Here is a 15,474-nt window from a genome sequence, read left to right as displayed (position 1 = left end):
GATTTGCGTTAGATTAATTTTTTAATTCGTGCATTGTAGACTCTTTGCTAAAATTCTATTAATTATGAAATTATGAATGAAAGAGAGAAAAAGAGAGAGAGAGAGAGAGAGAGAGTTAAAATTTAAATCATTGACTGTCTTTAACGGAATAGCAGCTTCCCGAGCAGCACAAAGTTTAATCGAGATATAACATAAAACATATTTTTACGAGACACTTTAAAAGACTATTTACGTGTCTTCCAAAGTAAAAATGTGACGACACGTATATATCCATTTTTACCAAAGTAGATTAAATTTACTCTTTATATTTTTCTTACGCTTAGAACTGAAGGAAGATAAAAAGTAAGTTAAGCCGAGAGTTAATCTACGTTGGTAGAAACGAGCATTAAAGATATTTTTGCGAGAACGGTCTAAAGCTTAATCTAAAGTGTACTCTTTGCTTCCTATTTCTTAGCTTCTTATCCTTTTTCTCTCTTTGCGACCATTTTATCAACACTCGTGTTCTTTATCTCTTTCGAGGTTCGTAAACTTTTATCTCGAGCGACTGAAAAAGAAGAAATTGTATACAATTGTGTGTACAAGATACGAAGTATTGAAAAAGGCAAGAGATAAAAAGTAAAAAGAAGCAAAAAACAGGAAGCAAACAGCTCAGTGTAAATTAGAATTTAAAGATGTTTTTATAAACGACTTAGAATTAGAAAGGTCTTACATCCCGTTGTTAAATTTTTGTGTTCTCTGAGTTTGCAACTGTTGTAAGATTCTTTAATTTTTAATATAATTAGTTATATTATTTAATGTGATTAGCCTTGATATCAGTTTCCATCAATGTAAAATTAATTTTAATCTCGATTCAACTAACTCTTTATCTTTTTTTCTAATTAAATAATTTTTAGAATTAGAAAAAGATTAAAGGTTACAGTTGAACCGCAATTTAAATTTACTATTACAATTAGACATTGAAAAAAAAACGAGCATTAGACATTTATATCTAGAGAGGAATCAAAAGCAAAAACTAATTACATGTATTAAAAGACTCTTGTAACAGCCGTTGCATTTTCTGTTGAATGTAACCATTGTCGAAATATTTTAATGTTGTAAAATATACATACAACGAATATTATAACGCGTATGTGATATTTGTTGAATGGGCAGAATAAACTGCGCGTTGTAAAGGAGTTTTTTTGGATGCTACATTGCAAGGCAACGTAAAAACAATTCCGAAAACGTGACTGAATTAAATGCCCGAGGCGAGCGAATTTTGTGAAATTGAGTTTTTCCAGATCCTGTTGACCGTCATCAACACACCGAGAAAGCTTTTAATATCTATGTTTTATTAGACTCAATTTTAGATTATTTAATTTTTTCGATTGACAATTTATTATTTATTGTATGCTGATTGAGCAAATGTGTCGCAGTATCTTTTTACTTTCTTTTTACACAAACATAAAACTTTACAAATTGCGTAACGAACTCATTGTAAAGACAATGTATGCAAGCTAAGTAAATTACTTACGATTTGCGATTGCTGTTTGTGTGAAATTCGTGAAGCACGAATAGATAGAGTCGAGTTTGCATTGTCATTTAGCGTTCGTGTCGGTTCGTGATTTTTCGACAAGATCAAAGCGAATTGTTGCAAATGAATAAATTGTATTAGTTTGTGTACAGAAAGCATTACATTGAACAAGTGATAAATCATTCTCGAATAATATAGCATATTCCTGTTTAATATTGTTTTATAATAATTAAGAATGAATAAACTATATTATACGTACATATATTCACTTTTATTTATAAAGAGACTTGTAGGCAATATTTTTTTTCGATCATTATCCTTTCTATAATATGTGTAAATAGAAATATTTTACTCAGGTATACATTTATACAAAATTTATACGTTGTAAATACAGTGACGATACATCCTTTATTATAAAGAATTATAGTTTTTTATTTTAGGTAACTCTGTTCTTTAGATTTTTATTTTTTCAAAACTCAACTTTAATTTACTTTAATACTATTACGAGAAAGTTTCTAATTAGCGTTTCATGATATTTAACATAGTTATTTCTCTATTGGAAATATTTAGAAATAAAATCATAAAATTTTTAGGTTTGTCTTTTAGTTTTTCTAAGAAAATATAATCTCTGTAGTAATATTAAGTTTCCTTACATTCTATAATTTAAGGCTTGTTACTATTAGAGACTGAAATTGAAAGAGAGAGAGAGAGAGAGAGAGAGAGAGAGAAATGCTTTTAAAATCATTAAAACATCATACATGCGTAATATCGTAATGTGTTAGTAATAGGAACAATAATGTATTGTTATGTACTTATAACCGTTATCTGTACCTCACCTGTGCGTGTCCTTGGCGAAGTAAGCCGCGCGCCAACCGTTGAACGCATACCTCAGTCTGCTTCAGTCTACGCTACTGTCGTGCGCGGATGGATTGATGTTTCGTACGGCATCGCGCATTTCACCGGTAATTCTGTCGAATCGAGTACCGTCGAGGATAATATCGTGAGTGACAGTGCGAATGACGAATTTCGGAAGGTAAAAGTCAAATATATGCGTGACCGATTCTTCTCACCGGCGCGCCGGTGCGTTTTGTTACTCCTATTGTCGTTTCGCCAGCACCGCGCATTACCTTTTTTTTGAACTTATTGATAGCAATATGCGCGCGCTTTTATTTTCCTGAAAATTTCACTCGAAGACAGAAATACTTCGGTATACGTTTTCAACATCGCACGTGTTTTTTCGATGATTTTGTCGAATTAGTGCCGTCAGGGGCAACATGAATGAAAATGGCTACATGAACAACGAAATTTTGTGATTACCTAATGGCTGCGCGTTCAGCAGAAAATGCCCAGCTTTGCAACTGTTATAAAATTCTTTAATATGATTGGTTTTGCTCTTAGTTTCTCATTGGACTTAAATGTATAAACCAATCATATTTGAGAATTTTATAACAGTTGCAAACCTGCTTTTCTGCTGAACGCAGCCAATAGTACGTCGTGAAGTGAGCTGCATGCCAACGACCGGCGGAGTATGGCGCTTAATTCAGTCTATACGGTTACTCGCGGACGAACGGACGCGCTTCGCGTACTGCCGTCGTGTTTCCTCGAGAATTCATTTGAATTTGGCTAGCGTCCTTATAACTAAATTTAGCTATTAGGAGTGATAAAATAGGAACAAAGCGATTGTAAACAACGATGTGACGCGAAGTAAACTGCGTCGACAACCAGCGGAGCATAGTTCAGTCCGTATACCGTTGTGCGCAAATGGACGAACGTTTTACGCAACGTCGCGCTTCTCCTCCGCAATTCTGTCGAATTTTCTGCTATGGAAATTATATTAATTTGAACGAAAGTGGCTGTGTAAACAACGAATTTTACGCTTAAGTTGCAAAATCCACTCGTGCGTACGTACGGATTTTTTTAAGATCGTCCGGCGTTAGTCGTGCTGTTATTTTTTCAAATTTTAACGTTAATTAGTGTGCGTGAGATTTTCATTAAAATTTCATACAATTGGTTATTGATGTCTGAGCAACGCCAAAAGTGACATTTGAAATGAGACTAATCGAGAGTGTATATATAATATTTTGCAACCGGACAATGAGGATTCTTGAAAGTGTTGGATAATAGGAGTCACACCAGCGCGAGCGTATCAACATCACGAAGATGAGACATCGAACGGTGAATATTAAACTGAATTTATTCGTCTACTCACGCAACAATTAATTTTCTTCACCTTCATCGATGCGTCGATTTTCCTCGCCGATGCGTCCAATCTTAATTTTTGAACGTTATATAAATCCATTAAGGATGACTCGGGATTGTTCGATATTACTGTGATACAAAGTAAAAGAGAGGGAGAACAATATTATTTAATTACTCTCTTTCCAATTTAGCACAATTTGCGACAAGATATCATTAGAATGTTACGATATAGAGTGTTGAAACGTGAAAATCGTGTGTCTTTGGCTGCTGTCGGATTTGAGAAAATTTTCTACGAATGAATTTATTGCGTTATACATAAGCCTGATTTATATAATGCTTTTTAACTAACGTGCTACTCTTAATAAGATTTTTATTGTATTTATCCAGCGATTTACAGCGGCTAACAAATATCTTAAATGACTATTTTTTGACTATTTTTCTAAAAAAAAAACATTTCCTGAAGAATTTTTCAAAATTATAATTATATTTATATTTTTCTACATATATATAAATTTTAAATTACATGTTTTTAGCTGTTGCTTTCTAATTTGCTAGAAGATTAGCACACTAGTAGAAAAGAGAGCATCGTATAAATCAGGTTTCTATGATATGCAATAAATTTTCAAAGTCCGACTCCAATCAAATGCAATCTATACCATTAAGATAATTCCTAGAACTACTAGAAAGCGAATTTCATGGAACTCATATTCTTTCACATATCTATGTTATGTAAAATAAGAATTTTTTAATTTTCTGCAATAATTTTATTTTCTCTGAAATGATTTATTTTCTCTAATGAGATAAGATATATCTAATGATCTTTAATAACAGCAACATAGTTTGTACTTTTTAAATTAAAAAATATATACTTATAAATTAATATTAAATATTAATTAAATATTCAAACGTTATATTTTTTAATTTGCCATAATTTTTGTAAGCTATCTTTTTTCTTTCTTAGAATAAAAATGAATTTATATTGAGTAAAGTTTAAGATATTTCTTTAATATTGTTAGATTCTATTACACGCATTTATTTTAAAAGAAAGTGTGTTTTTCTTTTTTTTCTGCTTAACTTTCGAGGAGCGAGTATTGTAAATTTTCAACGTTCACTTTAAAATTAAATTCAGGATAAATTTAGAAAAGAATCGTGCAAATTAGTAATATTGTGAATAAAGTACTCTTCTCTACTCTCCAGATATAAACTATACATCCAGTGACGGCGTGTGTGAAGTTAGCACCCCAACTTTGAAATTCCGTAGTTCTGAATTGAGTTCCTCTTGATGAGACGAAGAGTTCTACGTATATAAGAACAAGAGTTACGCTAACTAACCATTTTTAAGCAATTTTCAAAAAATGGGGTGCTAACTTCTCATCGAATTTCGAGATCGAATAGTTCTGAGCGGCTTAATAGCTTCATTTTGTGATTGCCTACAGTTCCTAATACAAAAAAAATTTTCGAAAATTAAAAAAAAAAATTAAAAATTTTTTAAGAATTAATTTTTTTATACAATAGTTCTGATAATAGTTCCTGCTTCTTTGTAACAATACGAAGAGTTCTCTATAATTTTTAATGAGATATTCGTTTAATAACTATTTTTCAATAATTTTTAAAAAATGGGGTGTTAACTTCTCAACGAATTTCGAGATCGAATAGTTCTGAGCGGCTTAATAGCTTCATTTTGTGAATACCTAGAGTTCCTGATACATAAAAAACATTTTTGAAAAATAACTAAATTTTTTAAAAATATTAAAAAGTTTAGAGTTCCAGTAGTTCTGAGTAGCGTTTCTTATAGTTCTCGACGAGTTCTATCGAAAAGTATTAGGTCGAAAAACGATTGGACCAACGGTTTGCGAGATGCACTCATTAAAAGAATGCTTTTTCTTTTTACAAACGTCGCTATATCTTGCAAACCGTTCAATCGCTTTTTCACCTAATAATTTTTGATAGAACTCGTCAAGAACTATAAGAAACGCTACTCAGAACTACTGGAACTCTAAACTTTTTAATATTTTTAAAAAATTTAGTTATTTTTCAAAAATGTTTTTTATGTATCAGGAACTCTAAGTATTCACAAAATGAAGCTATTAAGCCGCTCAGAACTATTCGATTTCGAAATTAGTTGAGAAGTTAGCACCCCATTTTTTAAAAATTATTAAAAAATAGTTATTAAGCGAATATCTCATTAAAAATTATAGAGAACTCTTCGTATTGTTACAAGGAAGCAGGAATTATCATCAGAACTATTGTATAAAAAAATTAATTTTTCAAAAATTTTTAATTCTTTTTGGAATTTTCGAAAATTTTTTTTGTATCTGGAACTCTAGGCAATCGCAAAATGAAGCTATTAAGTCACTCAGAACTACGGAATTTCAAAGTTGGGGTACTAACTTCACACACGTCTAGTGACGTAACTACAAAAGGGCAAAGAGGACTGCGGCCCCGTGTCCAAGGTCGTTGCTTGAAATTTAATTTAATTTTTAGTTACATTATCCAATACTATTTGCCTTGATATAAATCGTTTCTAGTAGATCTCTACAACGAAAGATATGACTAACGCAAAAGTATTAAAAATGCTTATTTTAGCAATTTTAAGATTTTCTCAAAAACTGACATGATATGTCATTTTTACTGTCAATGCTAAATTTTATCAGAAATGACTTAATAAAACTTAAGGCAAAAAAGATCTTATTTCCACTCTGTTTCTATATATAATATAATACTCTGTTATTGTAGTAAGATTTAGGTGTCATACACGATCTATCTGTTTCTATCTATTTTTTTAATCAGAAACTTTTCTTTCTCTAAATTAACAACTATATATATTTATATTTTTGAAATATTTGTTTTCTCTGTGTTATTTCATATTTAAAAGGAATCTACATATATTTTGTATTGGTATATAATTGGATTTTTACTTTACGATATTTAAACAGTCTAATTATTATAAGGAAAATGTATTATAACTACTCTCTTCGATGACAGAATCTTCAAAAGGGTATGTTCTCGGATCCAAATTTTGAAGTTACGTCACTATATACATCAATATATCGATATATAGTGTGATACTGATATATTTTTCACTAAATATCATTTTTTAGTAACAGCAGTAAAAAAAAAGTTGTTTTTTTTTCAATAACAAAGCAATGTGATGCCTCTCTTCTTACAAAATTAAACTAATTCTTTTAAATTTAAATAGACGAAAGAAAAGTGAAATGGGATGAAACAAAGTTTGACATGATTGTTGAGACTCAAATTGACCGTATCATTTATTCTTACAAAACATCTACAAATTTCTTCTCACAAGAAAAGAACTTAAAAGTACGTTTAAAGGGTTTATAAAACTAAAAAGTTTCGTAAAGTAGTGACTGTGCAAACGCGGATTTTTGGTTTCTTCGACAATTAAATTTATTCTTTATTTCTCACTCTTATATAATTATATAATATAATTACGAATTATTGTGCGTATATTTAGAGCATTATTAATTCTGTTAGAAGTGTGATTTAGTTTTGAGAGTTTTTTTTTCAAAAACTGATTTATTTAAATAAGCTAATGTGAACGAATACCTTAATCAAAATATTTTCTTTCGTTTTGTATAATTTTTTCCTATCTTTCTGGCAAGAGATGGATTCCATGACGATAAAAAGATCCTTCTTTAGAACAGACAATCTGATGATTTCAACCAATTTTCGCGCAAGTGTGTATCCTCTAGAATCCATCGAACGGAACAAGTAAAAATCAGATATATAAATATAAAGGTAACGCTTGTTATATCTAAAAAAACAACAAATGATATTAAAATACGATATTAAAAACAAGCAACAAAGTAAAAGATGACAATATTTATCAAATTATTCCATAAATTTAAAAAAGAGAAACGTTTTGACTTTTACATACGTCTTTTTCAATCTCATAAATGGATGTGGAATCCATTTTCCTCCCTTGCGAATCTTTCTCATATCATGTAAATGTTTATCGATTCTTATGACTTAAAATCATCGAAATTTTTAATTAAAACTATTAGAATTTTATTTTTGAAACTATAGACTATCGACTTAAGCAAAAAAATTCGATTTTTTCAAACCTCCAATGTGACGTAATCCCTTAAGCAAGAATAACTGTGATTGGAATGTCTTTGACAACACTGGCATTAGTACCATCTCTTGCAAAACCTTCAAAACTAAATCATACTCCTAATCATTATGTAATAATACCTTTCGCAATTTTTTGGCATACTCGGAACTATGAATCTTCCATACTAATGTTAAACAGCAAACTGAACAGGAAAATTCCTCCGATTTCAGTGCTTATACAATCAGCTGTATGTTCATTTTACAACGAATACTCGATACTATACATATACAGGTGCTCCCAGATTAAACCTCCAAAATTAGGTTGGAATGAATTAGGGCTTTAAAACAAACAAAATTCTCCTGTAGAAATTTACTCGCAAACGTTTCGTTTAAGAAACATGGTACTTTTTTTTTTCATTGTCCTCCATTTTAATGACTGAACAACGTTAATAACGGGCAACTTTCTTCTTTACAACAAATAAAACCAAGACGTTCGACATTATTCATTCATTCCTAAGTTCTGTAATTTATAAGTCAATACTTTTTAAACGAAACGTTTATGAACAACATTTGCACAGTAAAATTTTGTTTATGTTCATGTTTGAGATCCTAAATTCATATTTTAAGTTTGATGGTTCATTCTGGAAACTTCTTGTATAATTCTCGATTTTTTGATACGATTACGCGTGTTTGCTACTTGTATAAATTAGCTCTATGCGTATTAAGTATAAAATACATTCCGATCTTACGTATCACCGACGTTAGCGGAGATATAGTCGACAGATCTGTACAAGCTCGATTTGATCAAATATATTTGGTTAATAAGCGTTGGTGAATCTTTTATATTCTTTATCTATCCTTTCGGAACGATAATAAAAGATAGCACGTGATCGAGAATAAATTAATAATCTTAATTATCTAAGGCGTTTTTTCGTTATGCAACCAGAAGCAACCGCGACTAAGGCTATCTTTGTCTTCTGATCCCTGAAAACAAAGATAGCCTTAATCGCGGTAGCTTTTGGTAGCTTTTGGTTGGAAAAAACGTTTCTAATTATATAGAGAGATAAATTTATTTTATTCAAATTTTAATTAATGGAATATAGGTATAATATTTAATTTTACTTATTATAGAATAGAAGCAAATATAATTTAAATTTCAAATATTAATATGTAAAGAATTCGTACTAACGTTAAAATTTCAAAAATTTTACGTAATGCATCGAGAGAAATTTGTCAAGAGTTAGACGAATATGTACAGATCTCTCAGGAGGGAAAATCCTATATTTCGTATGTGTGTCTATCCCGAAGATGATCTACATTTCAAACGTCTATAATACTGTTACGTTTCTTCTCCACGTCTGCGGAATCGAGATCATTGCCGAGGCTCCCGACGCGGCCTCGCAATCCAACACCACCCCCGACTTGACCGGTCGCTTTGAGTTTCTCTTGCATTTGCGCCAAGATATCTTGCATCCTTCGTATCTGCGAAGGTGAATTGATAGTGAATTGATAGTGATATTGAGTAAGATTTCTTAAGAGTAAAATTTGTTCAGAAATATGTAATAATATTTTTTTTAATGTTAAAAAATGTATGATTTAATTAGTATTAAAATATTTATGTATCACTTAGAATGGTACACTGAGAGAAAAATTTGTTACACTTGTATCTATAATTACGTCTTACTACAATTATGATTATTATTGCTATAATGTATTAGTAATATAATTATATGTTTACTTCTTTTAACAAATACATACGATAACTAAAAAAGTAATAATTATAGTTAATATTATTACAATAAATTTTTTAGAGACACAATCATATTAATAACTATAATTATTGTCATTTCAGTTTCCAACTACATGTATATATTTGTTGACAGAACTATACAGTTATTATAACATAATAGCAGTAATAATCATAATTATAGTAAAATATAATTATAATTACAAATATTAAAAATTCAATTAAAATACTTTTTGATTTCTGACTTCAAAAATTCTCTGGGAAAGTTTAACACGCCGTCATTAAATTGCATACTCACCTCTTCATCTTTCTGCAAAAGAAGTCTATCCGTGTCGGATATACTATTCTCAAAGTGCGGCCCGGAATCTCTTTTCAGTTTGCTATAAAAAAAAAGAGACCAAAGACATATTTTTATTCTTGATTATCTGAAAGTAGGACTAATAAATAATTTATCAAATGCAAACGAGTCTAAGTTATAAGTACAATATATTATTAAAACAAAGAATACCGTGCAATTTTACAAAAGAATTAATCTTACTTTTTTCAATTTTTACTGGACAATATAAAACTAATCTGAATTATCATACCATCTCTGAACTGTCATCTCCATTAAATTATCGTACTATCGCAAACTAGTTTGAAACTATTATTGGTAGATGCTTTTAATAATCAACATGCAAAACGCACAGGACACACTCAAAAGGATATCAAATCCTTCAAGATACCAGTATTATTATAATATATACTATAATCCATTATATTATTTTATATCTCAAGGAAAGCTTTTAAAACGTAGGTAAAACTTTGCTTTCGAGGCATCCTGTATGCATTGCGAACGCGGAATAAGCGTCCGTATGTATATACCTACTGAATGCAATATTTATTTACATGCGTAAATACCTCCGTTCCCGGATCGCTTGCTGCGAAATTTGGGAAATACATTGGGCCCGAAAATTCTCATAGTGAACGTCCTGCGTGACGTCCTTTAGATCCTGCATGTGCGTCGATATTAGCATCGTCCTTAGTTTGACGAAGTCACTGTGCTTCGGGTTCTCGACTATGATCAATCAGAATCGAAATGTTAAAGATCGAGCACTGCCACGCGAAAGCCAGAGGTACTATAATGCATTCAATCCCTACTGCTTTTGAACACGTTAATTGATTTTACTCGTAGAAGGTTCATGCTTCAGAAGCTCTTTTATCAATTAAATTCCTAATTGCTTTTGATTCGGCTCCTGCTTAACAATCGAAAAGTCGGTATTCTTGTAAAGGCATCGAGTACATTAAATCCCAGTTCCGAATGAGTGATTTCTTTAATGTTATTGCACCGAGGTCTTTATTCTTTCAATTTCAACTCTAAACTCTCAATTACTTCACATGGTAATCGTTAGCGAAGATTTATCTAATAATAATAATAATTAAAATTATATTCTTTGGCTAGATCGATCAAAGTTATTGTTCATGTGAAATAACAATTTTATTAAGTAAATTTTTCCAAAATATTCATGTTAAAAATTGAATTTTTCAACGTTATACTTACCTCGTACGGTAATGGGTGAAATCGGTATAATCGAAAAATATTAATTTTATGTAGAATATAAAAGTTCACCTTCTACTACTCCCCACGGATATTGCCGGCCTCGAACTTTCTTTCCGGCAACCTCCAACACTGTTGAACTTCCGACGACCGCAAACGGTATACACGCCTTCAACTCCTTATCCTGTTGCTTGAACTCTTCATCTTCGTCGCTGTCGCAATCCGGGAATTGGTATATCTACGAAAATACGAAAATTGTCATTTATCGTATCATAATTATGAATAATATTGCAAAGTATGAACCATTACAAAATTCGTGTTATTTTATATTGAAAAGAAAAAAGCCAAAATATCCGTGAAGTTATAGACGACATTCTATAATAATAATATTAAAAAATTACATCTCCAGCACTTTTCATAGTTTTACAATTCTACATAAAAATGAAAAAAGTTCCGCATTTTTATGCCAAAAAATAAAAACTGAAAAATGTATTAATTTTGTAAATCTGTACGGTACTTCCTCTTCTAAACTACAAGAAAACAATAAAAATGTAATAAAAATTTTATTTATACTTTTTGCAAGTTTCTGTTATTATTCAAGTTTCATAATAAATGCAATTTGAAAAAAAAACAAAATTTCAACCATTATACTAATTTTTTATACTTTAATATTAATTTAAACACAGCATGATACGTGGAGGTAAAATGCTAATTATTTGTCGGAGTTGTAGTCATCGTTAAGAGAATCCTAAGAGAATTCTATGCTCCAAATTATTTTTAAACAAAGTTCCGGTGACTGCATATTTTTAAATAACTTTTTAATATCTGAAGCTAACACGATACTTGGAGAAAACTTTTTTGGAGTAATGCAGAACTTTTTTATTTTTATATCAAACTATGAAATATACTGTTGGAATTATAATTATTTTCTTTTATACCAATAAAATGTGCTAATTTCACAAATTTCCAACCAAAGCTTTTCGCATGCTATACCTGAATCTCGTGCTCTTCGATGTCTGCCAAAATACGTTCTTTCAGTTTTTTGACCTCGTGAGTGGTTAAAGTATCCGCTTTCGCTATTACAGGAACGACATTAACTTTCCGATGTAAACGCCTTAATACCTCGAGATCAATCTGTCTGAGGCTATAAAGAAAGATAGTTATTAAAGTTAAAATTGATTAGATATCATAATTTCGTTCGTTATTATCCTTCGCGAGATGAAAATTATTTTTAATTCTGTAAATTAGAATATATGAAGCTGGATTATCACGTACCCATGACCGTATGGTGGTATAAAATAGAGACAACAGTGTACTCTGTTATCTTGAATATTTTTCCTATTTAATCCGCTTTCATCCGTAAAATATTGGCGAAACTGCTCGTCGATGTAAGCCGAGCATGCTTTCCACGTATCCTCGCAATTTACTGCATCACCAAATCCTTGAAAAGTATCGTTAGAACGATATTTACAACACTTATAGAATTATTTTATAAAATCGCAAAGAAACAATATTAAGGCCGAGTTGTTCCACCTTTTTCGATAAACTTTAGCTTGCACTCTTACTCTTTTATTCTTTTGTTTATTTATTAAATAAATTATTACATAGTCGAAGACGGAATAACTGATTACAAATGAAAATAGATCAATAGATATTCAACATATAAATATAAGTGAAAAAAGCCATATTTAGTCAAAACAAGAAGTGTTGCATTGCAAAAATGATAAAAAAAAAAGACCTAACGTGTTTATCAGTCGAAAGATCACGTTTGAAATGACATTCTATATAAATAATCAAATCTTGAGAGATTCCATGGATTCTGTACCTAACTTAGACCGGAATATGTTTGGCCATTTTAATTTAGACACAAAATGTCTCGAAAACAATGTATTTTTGAAAAAAGAAGTAAAGTAGTATGTAGATTTTGAAGAGAATCATCAGATGAGCTACTTAGATTTTAAGTCCAGAGACTTATTATGAATCTATATGCCCAATAATTTAATTGATTTAATTATCTTTTTTTATTTAGTAAATATTATTATATTTACCGTAAGTAAATGTTAAGTTAGTTCAAACAGTTCAAATATATTTATTAAAAATTAGTATATTTTTCCTTAGTGTAATAATTTTACGAAATTGCTATTTACAAAAATATTCTCCTATTTATAAATATCAATCGACATAGCGACAACTATATAAAATGTGTAAACTCTTAATTACTAGAAGAAGAATAACAATAAAGAAAGAAATAATTCGGCGATTTCTCACCTGGCGTATCTACGATCGTTAAGCGGAGTCGAACGCCACGCTCCTCTATATCCATTGTCTTTTTCTCGATGGAGGTGGTCTTAGCCACCCGCTCTGAAAGTGAACGATGAATATTTATCGACTCCTCGTCGAGATCGGGACGAGCGGTTTACCCACGATGTAAGTTGATCAAATATTTTTCGCGTGTCAATAACTCGCGGATGCGGGAAATTTCGGAGCAGCTACCATTTCCGGTAATGCTACATCTCTCTCCGTCGCGATCAAACGGTGTCATTATTATTCCGATTCCGACCGCACGTCACGGAGAAAAATGTGAAATAATGTGCATTAGGATTTTAATATATTTTATAAAATTGGCAGATCCATGGACAGGCGCTTATTTATATCAAATTTACTTTACTGGTAAATGATGATGAGTGATCATCATATAATTATACTGTAAAATATTTTTCACATTTTGCAAAGTAAATTTTATGCTACTGCACACAATTTGTTACTATCAATTTATAAATTACCATACACTCTTCAATAGAATTTATTTTATTATCGAATATTTTTTGCCTTTGCGCTGACAAAATTTATATTGTTAAAAAATACAAATATAAAGTTTTAAAAGTCGTGTGTGTTTACAGTTTGAAGAATAGTATGATCTACTTTATAGGGTAATAATCGCAATGAATGGATTTATTATTATGTGTGCGTGAATTGTAATGTATATGTCTTCACTTTCGATTTCATTTTACTTTTAAGAAAGTAAAGCTTGTCATACATGCGGAAAAAATAACCAGAATTTTTACTAGATTTGTAAGATTACATTGAAAGAATACTAAAGTTTAATACTCATTTATTTGAATAGTTCTAACAAAGTAAATATTCATTAAAATGTAAATATACATATATTTATTTGATACAAGAACTATTAATTTGATTCAACTATCATTTTTTTTATTGAGTAAATATTTATTTACTCAATAAAACATTTTTTTTTACTGTAAAAAATGTTTATTTAATACTATTCAAAGAAATATATTATATAATATATAAAGATTTAATGATATTTTTTCAGTAGCATCCATTTTCCTCCGTGCGAGTATAATTTTATTTAAGTGGGGACGAAAAACGGGTTTGACGATGGTCTAGTTCTTGAGGACATCGTGTGCTTAAATTAAAATAGAAATCACACGCACCCGCCGCATCCGGAATTCGCCGGTCTTTGTACAGGTCTCCAAGGAAGAGGCTGTTTATGAGCGTCGATTTGCCAAGACCGGTCTCACCCAATACCATCAGGGTGAACTCGAAGCCCCTCTTCACCGATTTCCGGTGCACTTGCTCCGGTAGCGTCGCGAAGCCGATATAATCCCTGTCTTACTGAGCGAAATAAACGGTCGTTATTAATATCGCGATATTGATATCTAAATAAATCTATACCCGCCATCTTTTATAGAAACAATTAGCACTCAATAATTAAGAAAATTAGCAAAAAGCGCTGCGCGCTTGAATACCAATCTTTGAATACATAAAACTATATATACGTGCATCGCAATTGCGTGTTCAGTTTCGATAGCTGACTCATTGACACTTACGAAAGCGACGTATAGCTTATCAGCGTCAATGAATATATCGCGTATCTTTACGTAATTGATGTGAAAGTGAAGCGAGCCGGTTCGCCGACTCGGTGAGAAAAGACATGCGGCAATTTTTCTTTCAATAAAACGTTTACGTACCACCGGACATTATGGCAGAATCTAAGGGTGCTTCTGTGTGACGAACATAACGGCAGCGAAATGTCGACCAAACGCACTAAGGCCGAGGGCGGCTCGCGTTCATGAATACCTCTCGTCGGGCCTCGACTTGCGCTGGCGCACTGTCGACCGGCCGATCAATAGTCGCTCGTGCTCCTATGATGCATTCCGGGCCGCACGCCGTGAAGAGGTTAAGCCGGGCGTGCGTGTAGAATAAATAGCAACGTTATCAGCGCCCGCCGTCTCGCTAACGGTTATACAGACGGAAGAACGGAAATGATTGTCCGACATCGCTTAAGCTTGCCCGATGACGCGATGCTGCGACGGCTCCGTGCCGATTGCGTCGCACTACATTTCACGCCCGTAAGTGATATGGTAAAAAAAAAAAAAAAAA

At 31.4% G+C, this 15,474-nt stretch overlaps 2 protein-coding genes across 3 annotated transcripts in view; one reads left to right on the top strand and one right to left on the bottom strand.

Moving 5' to 3' along the window:
• Positions 1 to 3,674: 3,674 nt before the first annotated feature.
• Positions 3,675 to 15,474, top strand: part of LOC108772974 (uncharacterized) — a 50,725-nt gene continuing 38,925 nt past the window's right edge. Inside the window, exon 1 of the mRNA XM_018538652.1 lies at positions 3,675 to 3,688. The gene's annotated coding sequence lies outside the window, so the exon portion shown is untranslated. The remainder of the gene's footprint in view (positions 3,689 to 15,474) is intronic.
• On the bottom strand, positions 9,083 to 15,122 carry Septin4 (septin 4). 2 transcript variants are annotated; one of them, XM_018538706.1, is made up of 9 exons: positions 15,063 to 15,122; positions 14,526 to 14,702; positions 13,339 to 13,431; positions 12,346 to 12,511; positions 12,064 to 12,214; positions 11,143 to 11,308; positions 10,422 to 10,590; positions 9,832 to 9,913; positions 9,083 to 9,268 (listed from the first exon to the last, which is right to left on the bottom strand). In XM_018538706.1, the coding sequence occupies exons 1-9, from the start codon at positions 15,070 to 15,072 to the stop codon at positions 9,107 to 9,109; spliced, it is 1,176 nt and encodes a 391-aa protein (XP_018394208.1). In that variant the 5' UTR covers positions 15,073 to 15,122; the 3' UTR covers positions 9,083 to 9,106. The 2 variants fall into 2 exon arrangements, with proteins under 2 accessions (XP_018394208.1, XP_018394209.1); XM_018538707.1 differs by having other exon boundaries at positions 10,434 to 10,590.

Source organism: Cyphomyrmex costatus, unplaced genomic scaffold, assembly GCF_001594065.2.
Source record: "Cyphomyrmex costatus isolate MS0001 unplaced genomic scaffold, Ccosl1.0 scaffold196, whole genome shotgun sequence".
Taxonomy (NCBI): domain Eukaryota; kingdom Metazoa; phylum Arthropoda; class Insecta; order Hymenoptera; family Formicidae; genus Cyphomyrmex; species Cyphomyrmex costatus.
This window is presented reverse-complemented; position numbering and strand designations above follow the sequence as displayed.